Source organism: Salmo salar, chromosome ssa01 (genome assembly GCF_905237065.1).
Source record: "Salmo salar chromosome ssa01, Ssal_v3.1, whole genome shotgun sequence".
Taxonomy (NCBI): Eukaryota; Metazoa; Chordata; class Actinopteri; order Salmoniformes; family Salmonidae; genus Salmo; species Salmo salar.
In genome coordinates, this window is record NC_059442.1 from 118,616,492 (window position 1) to 118,635,232 (window position 18,741).

General features: G+C 41.2%; 1 protein-coding gene across 1 annotated transcript in view; it reads left to right on the top strand.

Annotated features, from left to right (window-relative positions):
- ryr2a (ryanodine receptor 2a (cardiac)) overlaps nt 1-18,741 on the top strand; it is an 812,428-nt gene that overhangs the window by 546,258 nt on the left and 247,429 nt on the right. Inside the window, exons 70-75 of the mRNA XM_045687844.1 lie at nt 2,729-2,924; nt 14,606-14,846; nt 15,210-15,297; nt 15,681-15,773; nt 16,228-16,398; nt 16,549-16,608. Coding sequence (XP_045543800.1) covers nt 2,729-2,924; nt 14,606-14,846; nt 15,210-15,297; nt 15,681-15,773; nt 16,228-16,398; nt 16,549-16,608 — 849 coding nt within the window. The remainder of the gene's footprint in view (nt 1-2,728; nt 2,925-14,605; nt 14,847-15,209; nt 15,298-15,680; nt 15,774-16,227; nt 16,399-16,548; nt 16,609-18,741) is intronic.

An 18,741-nucleotide genomic window follows, 5' to 3' on the forward strand; every position in this document is an offset into this window, starting at 1 on the left:
ATACAACACATCAGGTATCCACTTCCTGTCAGAAAATGTCTCAGGGTTTTGCCTGCCAAATGAGTTCTGTTATACTCACAGACACCATTCAAACAGTTTTAGAAACTTTAGAGTGTTTTCTATCCATATATAATAAGTATATGCATATTCTAGTTACTGGGTAGGATTAGTAACCAGATTAAATCGGGTACATTTTTTTTATCCAGACGTGCAAATGCTGCCCCCTAGCCCTAACAGGTTAACTGGTGGTTTATTAACAGGAGACTGGTGGTTTATAACAGGAGACTGGTGGTTTATTAACCTCTTGGGGCTAGGTGGGACGCTAGCGTGCCACCCGTGGTGCACTCCATCAACAGCAGGTGCATTTCAAGAGCGGCAAATTTGAATCCAAATAAATGTCAAAATTCAAATTTTTCAAAAATACAACTATGTTACACCATTTGAAAGATAAACATCTCCTTAATCTAACCACGTTTTACGATTTCAAAAAGGTTTTACGGCGAAAGCATAAATTTAGAGTATGTTAGGACAGTACATTTACAAGAGTTGTGTGTAATGTTTTGTCAAGTCAAAGACAGGGTCACCAAAACCATAAAACCAGCTAAAATGATACACTAACCTTTTACAATCTCCATCAGATGACACTCCTAGGACATTATGTTAGACAATGCATGCATTTTTAGTTCTATCAAGTTCATATTTATATACAAAAACAGCGTTTTACTATGGCATTGATGTTGAGGAAATCGTTTCCCTCCAATAACCGGCAGTCAAGTCAGCGTCACAAATTAAATAATTAAAATTAGAAAACATTGGTAAAATATTATATTGTCATTTAAAGAATTATAGATTTACATCTTTTGAACGCAATCAACTTGCCAGATTTAAAAATAACCTTACTGGGAAATCACACTTTGCAATAATCTGAGCACTGTGCCCAGAAAAATACGCGTTGCGATACAGACTAGACGTCATGTTGGGGAGATCTAAAATCGAAAATACTATGTAAATAATCCATTACCTTTGATTCTCTTCATCAGATGTCACTTCCAGGTATCACAGGTCCATAACGAATGTAGTTTTGTTCAAAAAAGCTCATCATTTATGTCCAAAAATCTCCGTCTCGTTAGCACATGATGTAAGCCAGCCGGACTTCTCGTCATGAACGAGGGGAAAAAATATATTTCCGTTCGTTCAAACATGTCAAACGTTGTATAGCATAAATCATTAGGGCCTTTTTAACCAGAACATGAATAATATTCAAGGTGGACGAATGCATAGCCTTTTATAACGTATTGGAACGAGGGTACCCAACATGAAGTAGCGCGCCAGGTGTCTAATGGGACATCACCGTTCCATGGCTCTTGTTCGGTCAGATCTCCCTCCAGAAGACTCAAAACACTTTGTAAAGGCTGGTGACATCTAGTGGAAGCAATAGGAAGTGCCAAAATATTCCTAAACCCCTGTGTTTTTCAATGGGATAGGTTTAAACTCAATACAACACATCAGGTATCCACTTCCTGTCAGAAAATGTCTCAGGGTTTTGCCTGCCAAATGAGTTCTGTTATACTCACAGACACCATTCAAACAGTTTTGGAAACTTTAGAGTGTTTTCTATCCATATATAATAAGTATATGCATATTCTAGTTACTGGGTAGGATTAGTAACCAGATTAAATCGGGTACATTTTTTTTATCCAGACGTGCAAATGCTGCCCCCTAGACCCAACAGGTTAACAGGAGACTGGTGGTTTATTAACAGGAGACTGGTGGTTTATTAACAGGAGACAGGTGGTTTATTAACAGGAGACTGGTGGTTTATTAACTGGTGGTTTATTAACAGGAGACTGGTGGTTTATTAAACGGAGACTGGTGGTTTATTAAACGGAGACTGGTGGTTTATTAACAGGAGACTGGTGGTTTATTAACAGGAGACAGGTGGTTTATTAACAGGAGACTGGTGGTTTATTAAACCACCAGACACGCTGTCCTCCAGCCCATGGTATAAGACATGTAGGACACGCTGTCCTCCAGCCCATGGTTTAAGACATGTAGGACACGCTGTCCTCCAGCCCATGGTATAAGACATGTAGGACACGCTGTCCTCCAGCCCATCGTATAAGACATGTAGGACATGAGCTGGTGCCTGCAAATCATGGCCTGGTGCCACCAATTCATGGGCTGGTGCTACCATATCATGGGCTGGTGCCACCAAATCATGGGCTGGTGCCAACAAATCATGGGCTGGTGCCAACAAATCATGGGCTGGTGCCAACAGATCATGGGCTGGTGCCAGCAAATCATGGGCTGCTGTCTGCAAATCATGGGCTGGTGCCAACAAATCATGGGCTGGTGCCACCATATCATGGGCTGGTGCCAACAAATCATGGGCTGGTGCCAACAAATCATGGGCTGGTGCCAACAGATCATGGGCTGGTGCCAGCAAATCATGGGCTGCTGTCTGCAAATCATGGGCTGGTGCCAACAAATCATGGGCTGGTGCCACCATATCATGGGCTGGTGCCAACAAATCATGGGCTGGTGTCTGCAAATCATGGGCTGGTGCCAACAACTGAAAAAGTTAGTGACCCCAGTGAGACCAGGGGAAAATGTTGGTCTGGATCCCTGAGCTTACAAAAGATAAGAACATGATTGAAAAGACAACATTACTTAAACATTTGATATGAGCATATCCCCCCCCCCCCTCCATGTCCTTACTTATCCTCAGGTGGTGCTGCCCATGCTATGCAGCTACATGTCTCACTGGTGGGAGCACGGCCCAGAGAACAACCCTCCAGAGACCGCGGACAGCTGCTGTACTCACCTCACTTCAGACCACATGAATAGTCTTCTGGGCAACATCCTGAAGATCATCTATAATAACCTGGGGATCGACGAGGGGGCCTGGATGAAACGACTCGCAGGTAGAGAGACACACACCTTTTTACCTGCCACATGATCAAAAGCACTTTAGCATACTTGTCAATGTCTTGGTTGTTATGTGTGTGTGTGTGTGTGTGTGTAGTTACCACGACGTCGTATGTCGTCAGAGGGGGGGGAATCGTCAGCAATAATCATATATGCACATAGAATTGAATTTCACTGTTTGTACTGAAACTGTCTGCCTTAGGGAAGAAGCCCACTGTGGGCAGGCCACTCAATAGCATTGAGTCAAAGGTAAATGTCAATGACATGTCTATCTCGGATCATTAAAAACAATCAAGTAACCCAGAAAAGGACTAAAAATAGCCCATATTAACATATGTAGCTTGAGAAATAAGGTTCATGAAATTAACAATTAACATCAGAATACATTCATATTCTGGCCATCTCTGAAACACACTTAGATCATTCCTTTGATGCAGCAGTAGCATGGTTATAGAATATACAGGAAAGATAGAACCCCAAATGGGGGAGGTGTTGCCATGTATATCCAGAGTCATATTCCTGTTAGGCTGAGAGAGGATCTCATGTCAGATGATGTGGAAGTAATACGGCTTCAGGCCAATGGTGGATGGTGGGATGGAGCTGTAGGAAGACGGGCTCATTGTAATGGCCGGAATGGAATGAAAGGAACGGAGTCAAACAAAGGGGTTTCCATACCGTTGTATTTATGCCGTTCCAGCCGTTACATTGAGCCCATCCTCCTATAGCTCCTCCCACCAGCCTCCACTGCTACCGGTTCACCTGCCTCACCTAAAGCCTATTCTCGTAGGAAGTTGCTATAAACCACAGAGTGTTAAAAATCAATATTTGAACTACATGTGTGAAATGCTTGATTATGTATGTGATATCAACAGGGAAGTATATTTTCTGGGTGACCCTAAATATTGACTGGTTGACATCAAGCTGCCCACTCAAAAATAAGTTTCAAGCTGTACCTGATGCCTGCTTACCTGGTTCAGGTTATCAGTCAACCTACCGGGGTATTTACAAACAGCATAGGAACGAAATCATCCGCATGTATTGATCACATCTTTACTAACGCTGCAGAAATCCACTCTAAAGCAGTATCCAAATCCATCTGATGCAGCGGTCATGATATAGTAGCCATATATAGGAAAACCAAAGTTACAAAGGCTTGAGCTAAAATTGTGTGTACGCGATCATACAAGAGGTATTGTAGTGATTCTTATGTCGAAGATGTGAAAAATATTTGTTGATCTGACGTGTGTAATGAGGAACAACCTGACGACGCACTTGGAGTATTTATGAATCTGCTTCTTCCATTTACTGATAGGCATGTGCCAATCAGGAAACTCACTGTTAGAACTGACACTTCCTGTTACTGATAGGCATGTGCCCATCACGAAACTGACTGTTAGAACTGACACTTCCTGTTACTGATAGGCATGTGCCCATCACGAAACTGACTGTTAGAACTGCTAAATCCCCCATGGATAGATGATGATTTGAAAAACTGTGTGTCTGAGAGTGGCGAGGCGAAGGGAATACCAAATGAGTCAAACAACACAGCAGATTGACAAACATACAGTATATTGTGAAATCATGTAACTAAACAGACGGTGTGTTCCCTCAGGCCTGGAGGGAGGCAAAGGTCATTCCGCTGCCCAAAAATAGCAGAGCCCTCTTTAATGGTTCAATGGTTCAACACAGCTGCCCAATCAGTCGGTTACCAGTGCTTAGCAAACATTTGGAGAGAAAAAAAATGGTTGACCAAATACAGGTATTTTACAGAAAACAAATTAACAACAGACTTTCAGCATGCTTATAGGGAAGGGCACTCAACATGCTCGGCACTGACACAAATGACTGATGATTGGCTGAAAGAAATTGATTGAACAAATATTGTGGGAGCTGTTTTGTTTGACTTCAGTGTAGTTTTTGATATCATTGATCATAACCTATTGTTGAAAAAAAATGTAGGTCTTATGGATTTGCATCCTTATTATGGATTGAGAGTTACCTATCTAATAGAACAGAGTTTTTTTGTTAATGGAAGCTTCTCTAATACAAATTCAGTTGAGTGTGGTGTACCACAGGGCAGCTGGCTAGGGCCATTATTGTTTTCTGTTTTTACTCATGACCTCCCACTGACAATGAATAAAGCCTGTGTGTCTATGTACGCTGACGACTCAACTGTGTAGATGTCGGCTGCAACAATAAAATAAATAACTGACACCCTTAACCTCTATGGGCTAGGTGGGACGCTTGCGTCCCACCTACGTAACAGCCACTGGCAGCCTGTGGCGCGATTTTCAAAACGTTAAAAATCCTATTACTTCAATTTCTCAAACATATGACTATTTTACAGCTATTTAAAGACAAGACTCTCGTTAATCTAACCACACTGTCCGATTTCAAAAAGGCTTTACAACGAAAGCAAAACATTAGATTATGTCAGCAGAGTACCAAGCCAGAAATAATCAGACACCCATTTTTCAAGCCAGCATATAATCTCACCAAAACCCAGAAGACAGCTAAATGCAGCACTCACCTTTGATGATCTTCATCAGATGACAACCCTAGGACATTATGTTATACAATACATGCATGTTTTGTTCAATCAAGTTCATATTTATATCAAAAACCAGCTTTTTACATTAGCATGTGACGTTCAGAACTAGCATACCCCCCGCAAACTTCCGGGGAATTCGCTAACATTTTACTAAATTACTCACGATAAACGTTCACAAAAAGGATAACAATTATTTTAAGAATTATAGATACAGACCTCCTCTATGCACTCGATATGTCCGATTTTAAAATAGCTTTTTGGTGAAAGCACATTTTGCAATATTCTAAGTACATAGCCCAGGCATCACGGGCTCGCTATTTAGACACCCGGCAAGTTTAGCACTCACCATAATCATATTTACTATTATAAAAGTTTGATTACCTTTTGTTGTCTTCGTCAGAATGCACACCCAGGACTGCTACTTCAATAACAAATGTTGGTTTGGTTCAAAATAATCCATCGTTATATCCGAATAGCGGCGTTTTGTTCGTGCGTTCCAGACACTATCCGAAATAGTAAAGAAGTGTCGCGCGCATGGCGCAATTCGTGACAATAAAATTCTAAATATTCCATTACCGTACTTCGAAGCATGTCAACCGCTGTTTAAAATCAATTTTTACGAAATTTTTCTCGTAGAAAAGCGATAATATTCCGACAGGGAATCTCCTTTTCGGCAAACAGAGGAAAAAATCCCAAAGGCGGGGGCGGTCGGGTCACGCGCCTAAGCCCAGTGTCCCTTGATCGGCCACTTGAGAAAGGCGATAATGTGTTTCAGCCTGGGGCTGGAATGACGACATTCTGTTTTTTCCCAGGCTCTGAGCGCCTATGGACGACGTGGGAAGTGTCACGTTAGAGCAGAGATCCTTAGTAAATGATAGAGATGGAAAAGAAGTTCAAGAAATGGTCAGACAGGCCACTTCCTGTAAAGGAATCTCTCAGGTTTTGACCTGCCATTTGAGTTCTGTTATACTCACAGACACCATTCAAACAGTTTTAGAAAATGTAGGGTGTTTTCTATCCATATGTAATAAGTATATGCATATTCTAGTTACTGGGTAGGAGTGGTAATCAGATTAAATCGGGTATGTTTTTTATCCAGCCGTGTCAATACTGCCCCCTAGCCCTAACAGGTTAAAACCTCTTACATCTAGACGTTCCGCTAGCGGAACACCTGCTCCAATATCCAATGATAGGCGTGGCGCGAATTACAAATTCCTCAAAAATACAAAAACTTCAATTTTTCAAACATATGACTATTTCACAGCATTTTAAAGACAAGACTCTCCTTTATCTAACCACACTGTCCGATTTCAAAAAGGCTTTACAGCGAAAGCAAAACATTAGATTATGTCAGCAGAGTACCAAGCCAGAAATAATCAGACACCCATTTTTCAAGCTAGCATATAATGTCACAAAAACCCAGAAGACAGCTAAATGCAGCACTAACCTTTGATGATCTTCATCAGATGACACACCTAGGACATTATGTTATACAATACATGCATGTTTTGTTCAATCAAGTTCATATTTATATCAAAAAACAGCTTTTTACATTAGCATGTGACGTTTAGAACTAGCATACTTCCGGGGAATTTGCTAACAATTTACAAAATTACTCACGATAAACGTTCACAAAAAGCATAACAATTATTTTAAGAATTATAGATACAGAACTCCTCTATGCACTCGATATGTCCGATTTTAAAATAGCTTTTTGGTGAAAGCACATTTTGCAATATTCTAAGTACATAGCCCAGCCATCACGGGCTAGCTATTTAGACACCCGGCAAGTTTAGCCTTCACCAAAATCAGATTTACTATTATAAAAGTTTGATTACCTTTTGTTGTCTTCGTCAGAATGCACTCCCAGGACTGCTACTTCAATAACAAATGTTGGTTTGGTCCAAAATAATCCATCGTTATATCCGAATAGCGGCGTTTTGTTTGTGCGTCCCAGACACTATCCGAAATGGTAAATCAGGGTCGCGCACATGGCGCAATTCGTGACAAAAAATGTCTAAATATTCCATTACCGTACTTCGAAGCATGTCAACCGCTGTTTAACCTCTATGGGACCGGCGGGACGAATTCGTCCCACCTACGTAACAGCCACTGCCATCCTGTGGCGCGATTTTCAAAATCTTCAAAATCATATTACTTCAATTTCTCAAACATATGACTATTTTACAGCCATTTAAAGATAAGACTCTCGTTAATCTAACCACACTGTCCGATTTCAAAAAGGCTTTACAACGAAAGCAAAACATTAGATTATGTCAGCAGAGTACCAAGCCAGAAATAATCAGACACCCATTTTTCAAGCCAGCATATAATGTCACCAAAACCCAGAAGACAGCTAAATGCAGCACTCACCTTTGATGATCTTCATCAGATGACAACCCTAGGACATTATGTTATACAATACATGCATGTTTTGTTCAATCAAGTTCATATTTATATCAAAAACCAGCTTTTTACATTAGCATGTGACGTTCAGAACTAGCATACCCCCGCAAACTTACGGGGAATTCGCTAACATTTTACTAAATTACTCACGATAAACGTTCACAAAAAGCATAACAATTATTTTAAGAATTATAGATACAGACCTCCTCTATGCACTCGATATGTCCGATTTTAAAATAGCTTTTTGGTGAAAGCACATTTTGCAATATTCTAAGTACATAGCCCAGGCATCACGGGCTCGCTATTTAGACACCCGGCAAGTTTAGCACTCACCATAATCATATTTACTATTATAAAAATGTCATTACCTTTTGTTGTCTTCGTCAGAATGCACACCCAGGACGTCTACTTCAATAACAAATGTTGGTTTGGTCCAAAATAATCCATCGTTATATCCGAATAGCGGCGTTTTGTTCGATGCGTTCCAGACACTATCCGAAATAGTAAAGAAGTGTCGGCGCTTGGCGCAATTCCTGACAATAAAATTCAAAGTATTCCATTGCCGTACGTCGAAGCATGTCAACCGCTGTTTAAAATCAATTTTTACGTCATTTTTCTCGTAGAAAAGCGATAATATTCCGACAGGGAATCTCCTTTTCGGCAAACAGAGGAAAAAAATCCCAAAGGCGGGGGCGGTCGGGGTCACGCGCATAAGCTAGTGTCTCTTGATGGGCCACTTGAGAAAGGCGATAATGTGTTTCAGCCTGGGGCTGGAATGACGACATTCTCTTTTTTCCCGGGCTCTGAGAGCCTATGGACGACGTGGGAAGTGTCACGTTAGAGCAGAGATCCTTAGTAAATGATAGAGATGGCAAAGAAGTTCCAGAAATGGTCAGACAGGCCACTTCCTGTAAAGGAATCTCTCAGGTTTTGACCTGCCATTTGAGTTCTGTTATACTCACAGACACCATTCAAACAGTTTTAGAAAATTTAGGGTGTTTTCTATCCATATGTAATAAGTATATGCATATTCTAGTTACTGAGTAGGAGTGGTAACCAGATTAAATCGGGTATGTTTTTTATCCAGCCGTGTCAATGCTGCCCCCTAGCCCTAACAGGTTAAAATAAATTTTTATGCAATTTATCTCGTAAAAAAGCGATAATATTCCGACCGGGAATCTCCTTTTCGGCAAACAGAGGAAAAATCACAAAGACGGGGGCAGCCAGGGCACGCGCCTAAGCCCACAGTCCCTTGATCGGCCACTTGAGAAAGGCGATAATGTGTTTCAGCCTGGGGCTGGGATGACGACATTCAGGTTTTTCCCGGGCTCTGAGCGCCCATGGAAGACGTAGGAAGTGTCACGTTAGAGTAGAGATCCTTTGTAAAAGATAGAGATGGCAAAGAAGTTCAAGAAATGGTCAGACAGGCCACTTCCTGTAAAGGAATCTCTCAGGTTTTGACCTGCCATTTGAGTTCTGTTATACTCACAGACACCATTCAAACAGTTTTAGAAACTTTGGAGTGTTTTCTATCCAAAGCCAATAATTATATGCATATTCTAGTTACTGGGCAGGAGTAGTAACCAGATTAAATCGGGTACGTTTTTTATCCAGCCGTGAAAATACTGCCCCCTAGCCATAACAGGTTAACATAGAGCTCCAATCAGTTTTAGAATGAGTAACTAGCAATAGGCTGGTGCTAAATATCTCAAAAACGAAAAGCATTGTTTTTGGGACAAATCACTCACTCAACATTTACGGTGCATTTGGAAAGTATTCGGACCTTTTGACTTTTTCCACATTTTGTTACTTTACAGCCTTATTCTAAAATAGATTAAATGTTTTTTTTCCCCTCATCAATCTACACACAATACCCCATAATGACAAAGCAAAAACAGGGTTTTAGAAACAATATTCTTGGTGGTTCCAAACTTCTTCCATTTAAGAATAATGGAGCCCACTGTGTTCTTGGTGACCTTCAATTCTGCAGAAATGTTTTGGTACCCTTCCCCAGATCTGTGCCTCGACACAATCCTGTCTCGCAGCGCTACGGACAATTATTTTGACCTCGTGGCCTAGTTTTTGCTCTGACATGCACCGTCAACTGTGGGACCTTATATAGACAGGCGTGAGTCTTTCCAAATCATGTCCAATGAATAGAATTTAACCTCTTGGGGCTAGGTGGGACGCTAGCGTGCCACCCGTGGTGCACTCCATCAACAGCAGGTGCATTTCAAGAGCGGCAAATTTGAATCCAAATAAATGTCAAAATTCAAATTTTTCAAAAATACAACTATTTTACACCATTTGAAAGATAAACATCTCCTTAATCTAACCACGTTTTACGATTTCAAAAAGGTTTTACGGAGAAAGCATAAATTTAGAGTATGTTAGGACAGTACATTTACAAGAGTTGTGTGTAATGTTTTGTCAAGTCAAAGACAGGGTCACCAAAACCATAAAACCAGCTAAAATGATGCACTAACCTTTTACAATCTCCATCAGATGACACTCCTAGGACATTATGTTAGACAATGCATGCATTTTTAGTTCTATCAAGTTCATATTTATATCCAAAAACAGCGTTTTACTATGGCATTGATGTTGAGGAAATCGTTTCCCTCCAATAACCGGCAGTCAAGTCAGCGTCACAAATTAAATAATTAAAATTAGAAAACATTGGTAAAATATTATATTGTCATTTAAAGAATTATAGATTTACATCTCTTGAACGCAATCAACTTGCCAGATTTAAAAATAACCTTACTGGGAAATCACACTTTGCAATAATCTGAGCACTGCGCCCAGAAAAATACGCGTTGCGATACAGACTAGACGTCATGTTGGGGAGATCTAAAATCGAAAATACTATGTAAATAATCCATTACCTTTGATTCTCTTCATCAGATGTCACTTCCAGGTATCACAGGTCCATAACGAATGTAGTTTTGTTCAAAAAAGCTCATCATTTATGTCCAAAAATCTCCGTCTCGTTAGCACATGATGTAAGCCAGCCGGACTTCTCGTCATGAATATGAATATATTTCCGTTCGTTCAAACATGTCAAACGTTGTATAGCATAAATCATTAGGGCCTTTTTTAACCAGAACATGAATAATATTCAAGGTGGACGAATGCATACTCTTTTATAACGTATTGGAACGAGGGTACCCAACATGAACTCGCGCGCCAGGTGTCTAATGGGACATCATCGTTCCATGGCTCTTGTTCGGTCAGATCTCCCTCCAGAAGACTCAAAACACTTTGTAAAGGCTGGTGACATCTAGTGGAAGCAATAGGAAGTGCCAAAATATTCCTAAACCCCTGTGTTTTTCAATGGGATAGGTTTAAAGTCAATACAACACATCAGGTATCCACTTCCTGTCAGAAAATGTCTCAGGGTTTTGCCTGCCAAATGAGTTCTGTTATACTCAGACACCATTCAAACAGTTTTGGAAACTTTAGAGTGTTTTCTATCCATATATAATAAGTATATGCATATTCTAGTTACTGGGTAGGATTAGTAACCAGATTAAATCGGGTACATTTTTTTTATCCAGACGTGCAAATGCTGCCCCCTTGACCCAACAGGTTAAGATAGGTGGACTCCAATCAAGTTGTAGAAACATCTTAAGGATGATCAATGGAAACAGACCATGAGAAGACGTTGCTCTGTTTTCTTGACATCTCAGTTGACCAGACAGGTCTTACAGGCCCTGATTTTTGTAGCACCTGGACTACTGCCCAGTTGTGTGGTCATGTAGAAGGACATAGGTCCAATTGCAGTTGGTCCAGAACAGAGCAGCACGTATTTGGCTTAGATGTACACGGAGGAAGAAATGTCAATGAACATGCATGTCAATCTCTCCTGGCTCAAAGTTGAGGTCAAGATTGACTGCATCATCACTATTGATCTTTGTGTGAAGTGTTGATATGTTGAAGGTACAGAACTCTCTGTTCAAGCAGTTGGCTCACAGTTCAGACACACATTGGTACATCGCAAGATATGCAATCAGAGGTCTCTTCGCAGTCCCCAGGTCCAGAACAGAGGCTGGGAAATGCACAGTATTAGAGACATGACTACATAGAGCTACTCTGCCACCCCAGGTAACTCAAGATAGCAATTAAAACATATTCAAAAACCAGATAAAATAACATCTTACGGCACAATGGGGACTGTAAATAGACACAGCCATTCTATATATCCTGGTAAATATACGTCTATGTATTGTATTATGTAGGTGGGTGACCTTGACCGAATCCTTGGCTTGTTCCAGCAGGAACGGCTTATAGGGCTGGAGCCATCTCCTGTTTCTGAAGCGTGAGGCAGAGGCAGGAGATGATGTAGTGTTATTGTAACGGCTGTTGAATGGAGTAGACCAAGGCGCAGCGTGGTTAGTGCTCATCATGAAATTTAATGGAAAATGACAACACTTTACAACTAAACAAAAGACAACAGCCAAACAGTTCTGTCAGGTAACAAATGACTAAACAGAAAATAACCACTGTCGTGGACGAATCAGAATTAGTTGGGTAACATAGATAATTAAGATGTTTTATTAGTATAATATGCTTATTTGAGGTACTTGTCATTAGAAAGTGTCCATTGGACTCTGTTGTCTTTTCAGTTGCACGTCTACCTTAGCTGGGGCTCAGACACTTGGGGCCCAGAGAGGGGAGAGGTCAGACTTGTCGTCATGGGAATGTGTCTTTACCTATGTCTTAAACCATGTGAAGGGATGCGTGATTAATGGGGAACCAATGACTTGTCTCCACAATGTCTGTGAGCAAGTCTCTCCCTCCTTTTCTTTATTGTGGGGAGGATTATGGCAGTAAATGGACCCTTGTATGTCCTCTCTTAGATCTCGCACTTATCCTGTGATAATATATGGCCTAGAGGCTCACTCTTCCCAGTGAGCCTGTCTAGGAGTGGGGTCAAGAGGGGGTTTGCTTGAGATGGGAGTATCTAGAGTTGACAATTGATATATGCCATTGGATGAAATAGTTCTGTTCAATACCGTACCAGGGAGGGACGGTTCTAAGGAGACCAGATACTGGGCTATACCATTAATCCTGTTGACATAGCAGTTACTGTCTGATGTGTTTTATTGATATCTGTCATACAAAACGTAACCTTTGTGAACTGTTACTAAGTATCTGTGGTTTGTCAATGTACGTTGAAGGGGGTGTATCGTTGCTATAAAAGATGCCTGTAGCCATTGGGTAATCACCTTGTTCAATAGTTCATTTGAGAGAGTGCATTATTGAAGGTCAAGAACTTTTGCAAAAGTATCTTAAGTATTAAAGATGTAGTTTAACTCGGACTGGTGTGTTTGTAACTCCTCATTTGGTAATGTGGAAATTAGCCACCACACCACCCACAAAATCCAAAGGAAAACAGGCTGCCTAAGTATGGCTCCCAATCAGCAACAACGATATACAGCTGTCCCTGATTGAGAGCCATACCCGGCCGAAACAAAGAAATACCAAACATAGAAAAAAGGACATAGAATGCCCACCCAAATCACACCCTGACCAACCTAAATAGAGACATAAAAAAGGCTCTCTCAGGTCAGGGCGTGACAGTTATGTAGTGTTATGTATATTATATTATGTATTTTATGTATTTTATTTGCTGTTTTGTTTCCTGTTTGAACTCCAGGAAGAGTAGTAATTGTGGATACAAATAAAATCCTATACTAAAATGGTATGTTGATCGACGGGGAAGCCTGAATTGGTTGACCGGCAGGTGGGTGGGTGGGTGTTCAGAAACACAGCGGTTACTCACACTTTCCTTTTATTCAACTCTTTTATGCCGTAGGAGCATAGGCCACTCACATGACCAAGCAGTTTACCATACTGCATATGTGTTGTTACTGCATGTGATGTTGATCATGTGTTGTTGTCAGACAACACAGCAACCAAAATGCAATGTTTCTAAATGAAAACAAACTGTAAAATCATCCAGAGTGAAACACCACCATCGTTGTTGTAAATAAGAAAACAAACTGTAAAATCATCCAGAGTGAAACATCTCCATCGTTGTTTTAAATAAGAAAACAAACTGTAAAATCATCCAGAGTGAAACATCACCATCGTTGTTTTAAAATAAGAAAACAAACTGTAAAATCATCCAGAGTGAAACAACACCATCGTTGTTTTAAATAAGAAAACAAACTGTAATATCATCCAGAGTGAAACATCACCATCGTTGTTTTAAATAAGAAAACAAACTGTAATATCATCCGGAGTGAAACAACACCATCGTTGTTTTAAAATAAGAAAACAAACTGTAAAATCATCCAGAGTGAAACAACACCATCGTTGTTTTAAATAAGAAAACAAACTGTAATATCATCCAGAGTGAAACATCACCATCGTTGTTTTAAATAAGAAAACAAACTGTAATATCATCCGGAGTGAAACAACACCATCGTTGTTTTAAATAAGAAAACAAACTGTAAAATCATCCAGAGTGAAACATCACCATCGCTGTTTTAAAATAAGAAAACAAACTGTAAAATCATCCGGAGTGAAACACCACCATCGTTGTTTTAAATAAGAAAACAAACTGTAAAATCATCCAGAGTGAAACAACACCATCGTTGTTTTAAATAAGAAAACAAACTGTAATATCATCCGGAGTGAAACAACACCATCGTTGTTTTCCAGCAGTCTGTCTCACTAACTGTCCTTCCTCTATTCTGTCCCCGCCTCCAGTGTTCTCTCAGCCAATCATTGGTAAGGCGAAGGGGGGGCTGTTGAAGAGCCACTTCCTGCCGCTGATGGAGAAGTTGAGGAAGAAGGCTGCCACCGTGCTGATGGATGAGGAACAAATGAAGGCCGAGGGACGAGGCGAGATGTCTGAGGCTGAACTACTCATCCTGGATGAGTTCACCATCCTGATCAGAGACCTCTATGCCTTTTATCCGCTTCTCATCCGCTTTGTAGACTACAACAGGTAACTAGACATTCTACCTCCTCATCTGCTTTGTAGACTACAACAGGTAACTAGACATTCTACTTCCTCCTCCTCCATGTTGCTGACTACAACAGGTAACTAGACATTCTACTTCCTCCTCCTCCATGTTACTGACTAGAACAGGTAACTAGACATTCTACTTCCTCCTCCTCCATGTTGCTCACTACTACAGGTACATGGCCGCTGGGGTAAAGTGAGAGGAGTGGGTGGATCAATAACAAACAAGCAATAACATAAGTGTTATTTTAAGTTGTTAAGATGTCATGCCAGTTTCTGCTGTTAGTGTGAGTGTTTTATCCAACTGAATACTGTAACTTGTTTTGCAATGTGTTTTTATCTTAGGGCCAAATGGCTGAAAGAATCGAACCCTGAGGCTGAGGAGCTCTTCCGCATGGTAGCAGAGGTCTTCATATTCTGGTCCAAGTCTCATGTAAGCTACACAGAGACAATTTCACATATGAATCATCACGTCACTGCAACAGTTTCCAGGAAACATTTAATGTCTTAATCACTCTGTGATTAGTTTCTATTGGTCGTTACCAAGGCACTCTGAAAGTACGCTCTACACAAAAAAAATAATAATAATCCTATTAAAATCCCATTCAATTCTAGGAATTCTTCAGTGTTTCTTTCTGAAATAAATACATTTTACATTTGCTTCCCTGACAGCGAGAACTAGAAGAGACTGTAATGAATCTCTAGAGTGTTAATGTGTGTCTGTGCTTCTCCAAGTACCCTGTCAGGCTGCAGGCTACATTTGCATAAATCCTTGGCAATATCCAACACTGAGATATTTTATTTCTTCCACTGCAGAATTTTAAACGGGAGGAGCAAAACTTTGTGGTTCAGAATGAGATCAACAATATGTCCTTCCTCATCACAGACACCAAGTCAAAGATGTCCAAGGCAAGTGGTGTTATATAGATGGTACGAGCGTGATTATTATTTTTTTACATTGTTATGTACATTTAAGTGTACTATGACTCTGTATACCATATATAAGTCAAAGAGCATTGTCCCCCAATATGATGAAGACTGCACAGTAAGTTGTGATGACTGAACATAATTAAATGGATAAGTTGTTCTTGATCAGAGATGTGTCTTGGTGTTCAGATAGAACAAGAGAGGACTCAGTACAGAGCCCTGGGGGACACCAGTAGTGACACATTAAAGAGGACCTCGTGCAGAGTCCTGGGGGACACCAGTAGTGAGACATTAAAGAGGACCTAGCACAGAGCCCTGGGGGACACCAGTAGTGAGACATTAAAGAGGACCTAGTACAGAGCCCTGGGGGACACCAGTAGTGAGACCAGGTGGTGCTGCTGACTTGTTGACTTGTCACCTGGTGTCTCCCCTGTAGGGAGCCGTGTCCGACCAGGAGAGGAAGAAAATGAAGAGGAAGGGTGATCGCTACTCCATGCAGACCAGCCTCATCGTAGCAGCGTTGAAGAGACTACTTCCTGTAGGACTGAATATCTGCGCTCCGGGAGACCAGGAACTGATCGCTCTGGCCAAGATCCGCTTCAGTCAGGTATCACTTAAGTCTCTAATGAAATGGTAAGGTGTCTCATTGGTATTCATTGACTCCACAGTAAGTAGAACAGCCTAGATTCCATGGCGCCCCCCTGTTTGCTACAGTCAAACCCTATGAATCAGTGTTTCTGTGATGTTTTGTCAACAGAAAGATACAGAGGACGAGGTGCGGGAGATCATCAGAAACAACCTGCACCTGCAGGGAAAGGTGACCACTACTTTATTACTGTCTCAGTTGTGACATCATCAGCATGCACCCATACTCATCTACACCATGCTACAGCATGGTAGTACTATACAACGTAGTATATACTCATCTAAACCATGCTACAGCATGGTAGTACTATACAACGTAGTATATACTCATCTACACCATGCTACAGCATGGTAGTACTATACAACATAGTACATACTAATCTACACAGCATTGTAGTACTTTACAACGCAGTACTGTAGTACTATACAACGCAGTACATATTAATCTACACCATGTTACAGTATGGTAGTACTATACAACGCAGTACATACTAATCTACACCATGCTACAGCATTGTAGTACTATACAAAGTTGTATAAGCTGACTCTGTACTTCACCCAATAAGAAGTCAATTTGGATGAAGTTAAGTATTAGACCTAAAAAGACAAAGAGAGGTTTAATTTTGTCTTTCATAACCCTGCATGTCCCATCTCCCTCCATTCCTCCAGCTCACCATCTCTCTCTCTCTCTCTCTCTCTCTCTCTGTCTCCATCTCACCGTTCTCTCTGCATGCCTGCATGTCCTGTCCACTCGTCGCCCTTCCTCCTCCGTCACCGTCCTCAGTACCGAGTGTTCCACTTCAAAAAGCTGGTGAAGAAGTTAATCATAGTGATAAAGTGGATGAAGAGTCAGCAGGCCTCTAAACCTCCGGCTTTAGAGACGCCCGGCGGGCACAAACGTCTGGCTGGCGCACGGAAACGTTCTGCCACTGTGGAGAGTAGCTACACCCACAGGTCTCCCAGGACCACCCTGGCAGGCATCAAGAAGGCCTCATCTGTGGATTATGTGATGCATCATGGGCACGGGCAGGGCAAGCCCCCGGGTAGAGCCGCTGATATCCCGGGCACGTCCAGGATTCGAGAGGGTCACCTGGGGGCCTTAGGGCAGAGCATGTATGGGTGTAATACTGCGTTGGTGGGTAACCCATGATCCTCATAACCTTAACCCTTAGCCTATTTCCCAGATCTGTTCAATCTAATCAATTAAAGAGAAATTGCAGAAAGGCAGGGTGGAAGTGGAGAAAGTTACATTATGATATTCTGAGAGAGCAAGTTGGCATATTTTTTTAAACTTGTACCTCTATTTAACTAGGCAAGTCAGTTAAGAACAAATTCTTATTTTCAATGACGGCCTACCGGGGAACAGTGGGTTAAGTGCCTTGTTCAGGGGCAGAATGACAGATTTTTACCTTGTCGGCTCGGGGATTCGATCTTGCAACCTTTCGGTTACTAGCCCAACATTCTAACCACTAGGCTACCCTGCCACCACGATATATCAAGGCCATTATGATATTCTGAGAGATCAAATTGGCGTATATAACAAGGCCATTAGAAAATGCCAGACGGGCTCAGTCTTCTTACTTGATCACTAATAATCAGAATAATTCAAAAGTGCTCTTCTCGACCGTTGATGGCCTGATAAATCCTACCCCAGAAAACCTAATGTGAACTTTCCTCCGCGTCTAAATGTGATGAGTTGGCGGCATTATTTCAGAGATAAGATAACTAACATTAGGCTGGTTATCAGTCAAGCAAGAACTCATGAGAAGTTTGATATGAGCCCTGGTCTACCACTCAAAGGTCAATATTGATCTATTTTCTCTAGTTTTACATTTACATTTTAGTCATTTAGCAGACGCTCTTATCCAGAGCGACTTACAGTAGTGAATGCCTACATTTTCATACATTTCATACATTTTTTTTTCTTCCCCCGTACTGGTCCCCCGTGGGAACGGACATGCTCAGGAAAGTGCTATCACAACTTAAGTCCTCTACCTGCCTTCTCGATCCAATCCCCCACCACCGCCTTCTTCAAAACAAATGACATATCTGAAGAAGTGCAAGCTATTGTTAACCACTCCCCGTTCATAGGCACTTTCCCCACTGCACTAAAAACCTGTCCTGGTGAAACGCCCTTCTTAAGAAAAGTCATCTTTTTTTTCAGCTCTTAGCAATTTTCAGCCAATCTCCAACCTTCCATTCTTAAGCAACATTCTGGGAATATTGGTTTTCAAACAGCTAAATTATTTATTTTTTAAGTGCCAACTGTATTTTTGAATAATTCCAATCTGGTTTTGGTGCCCAC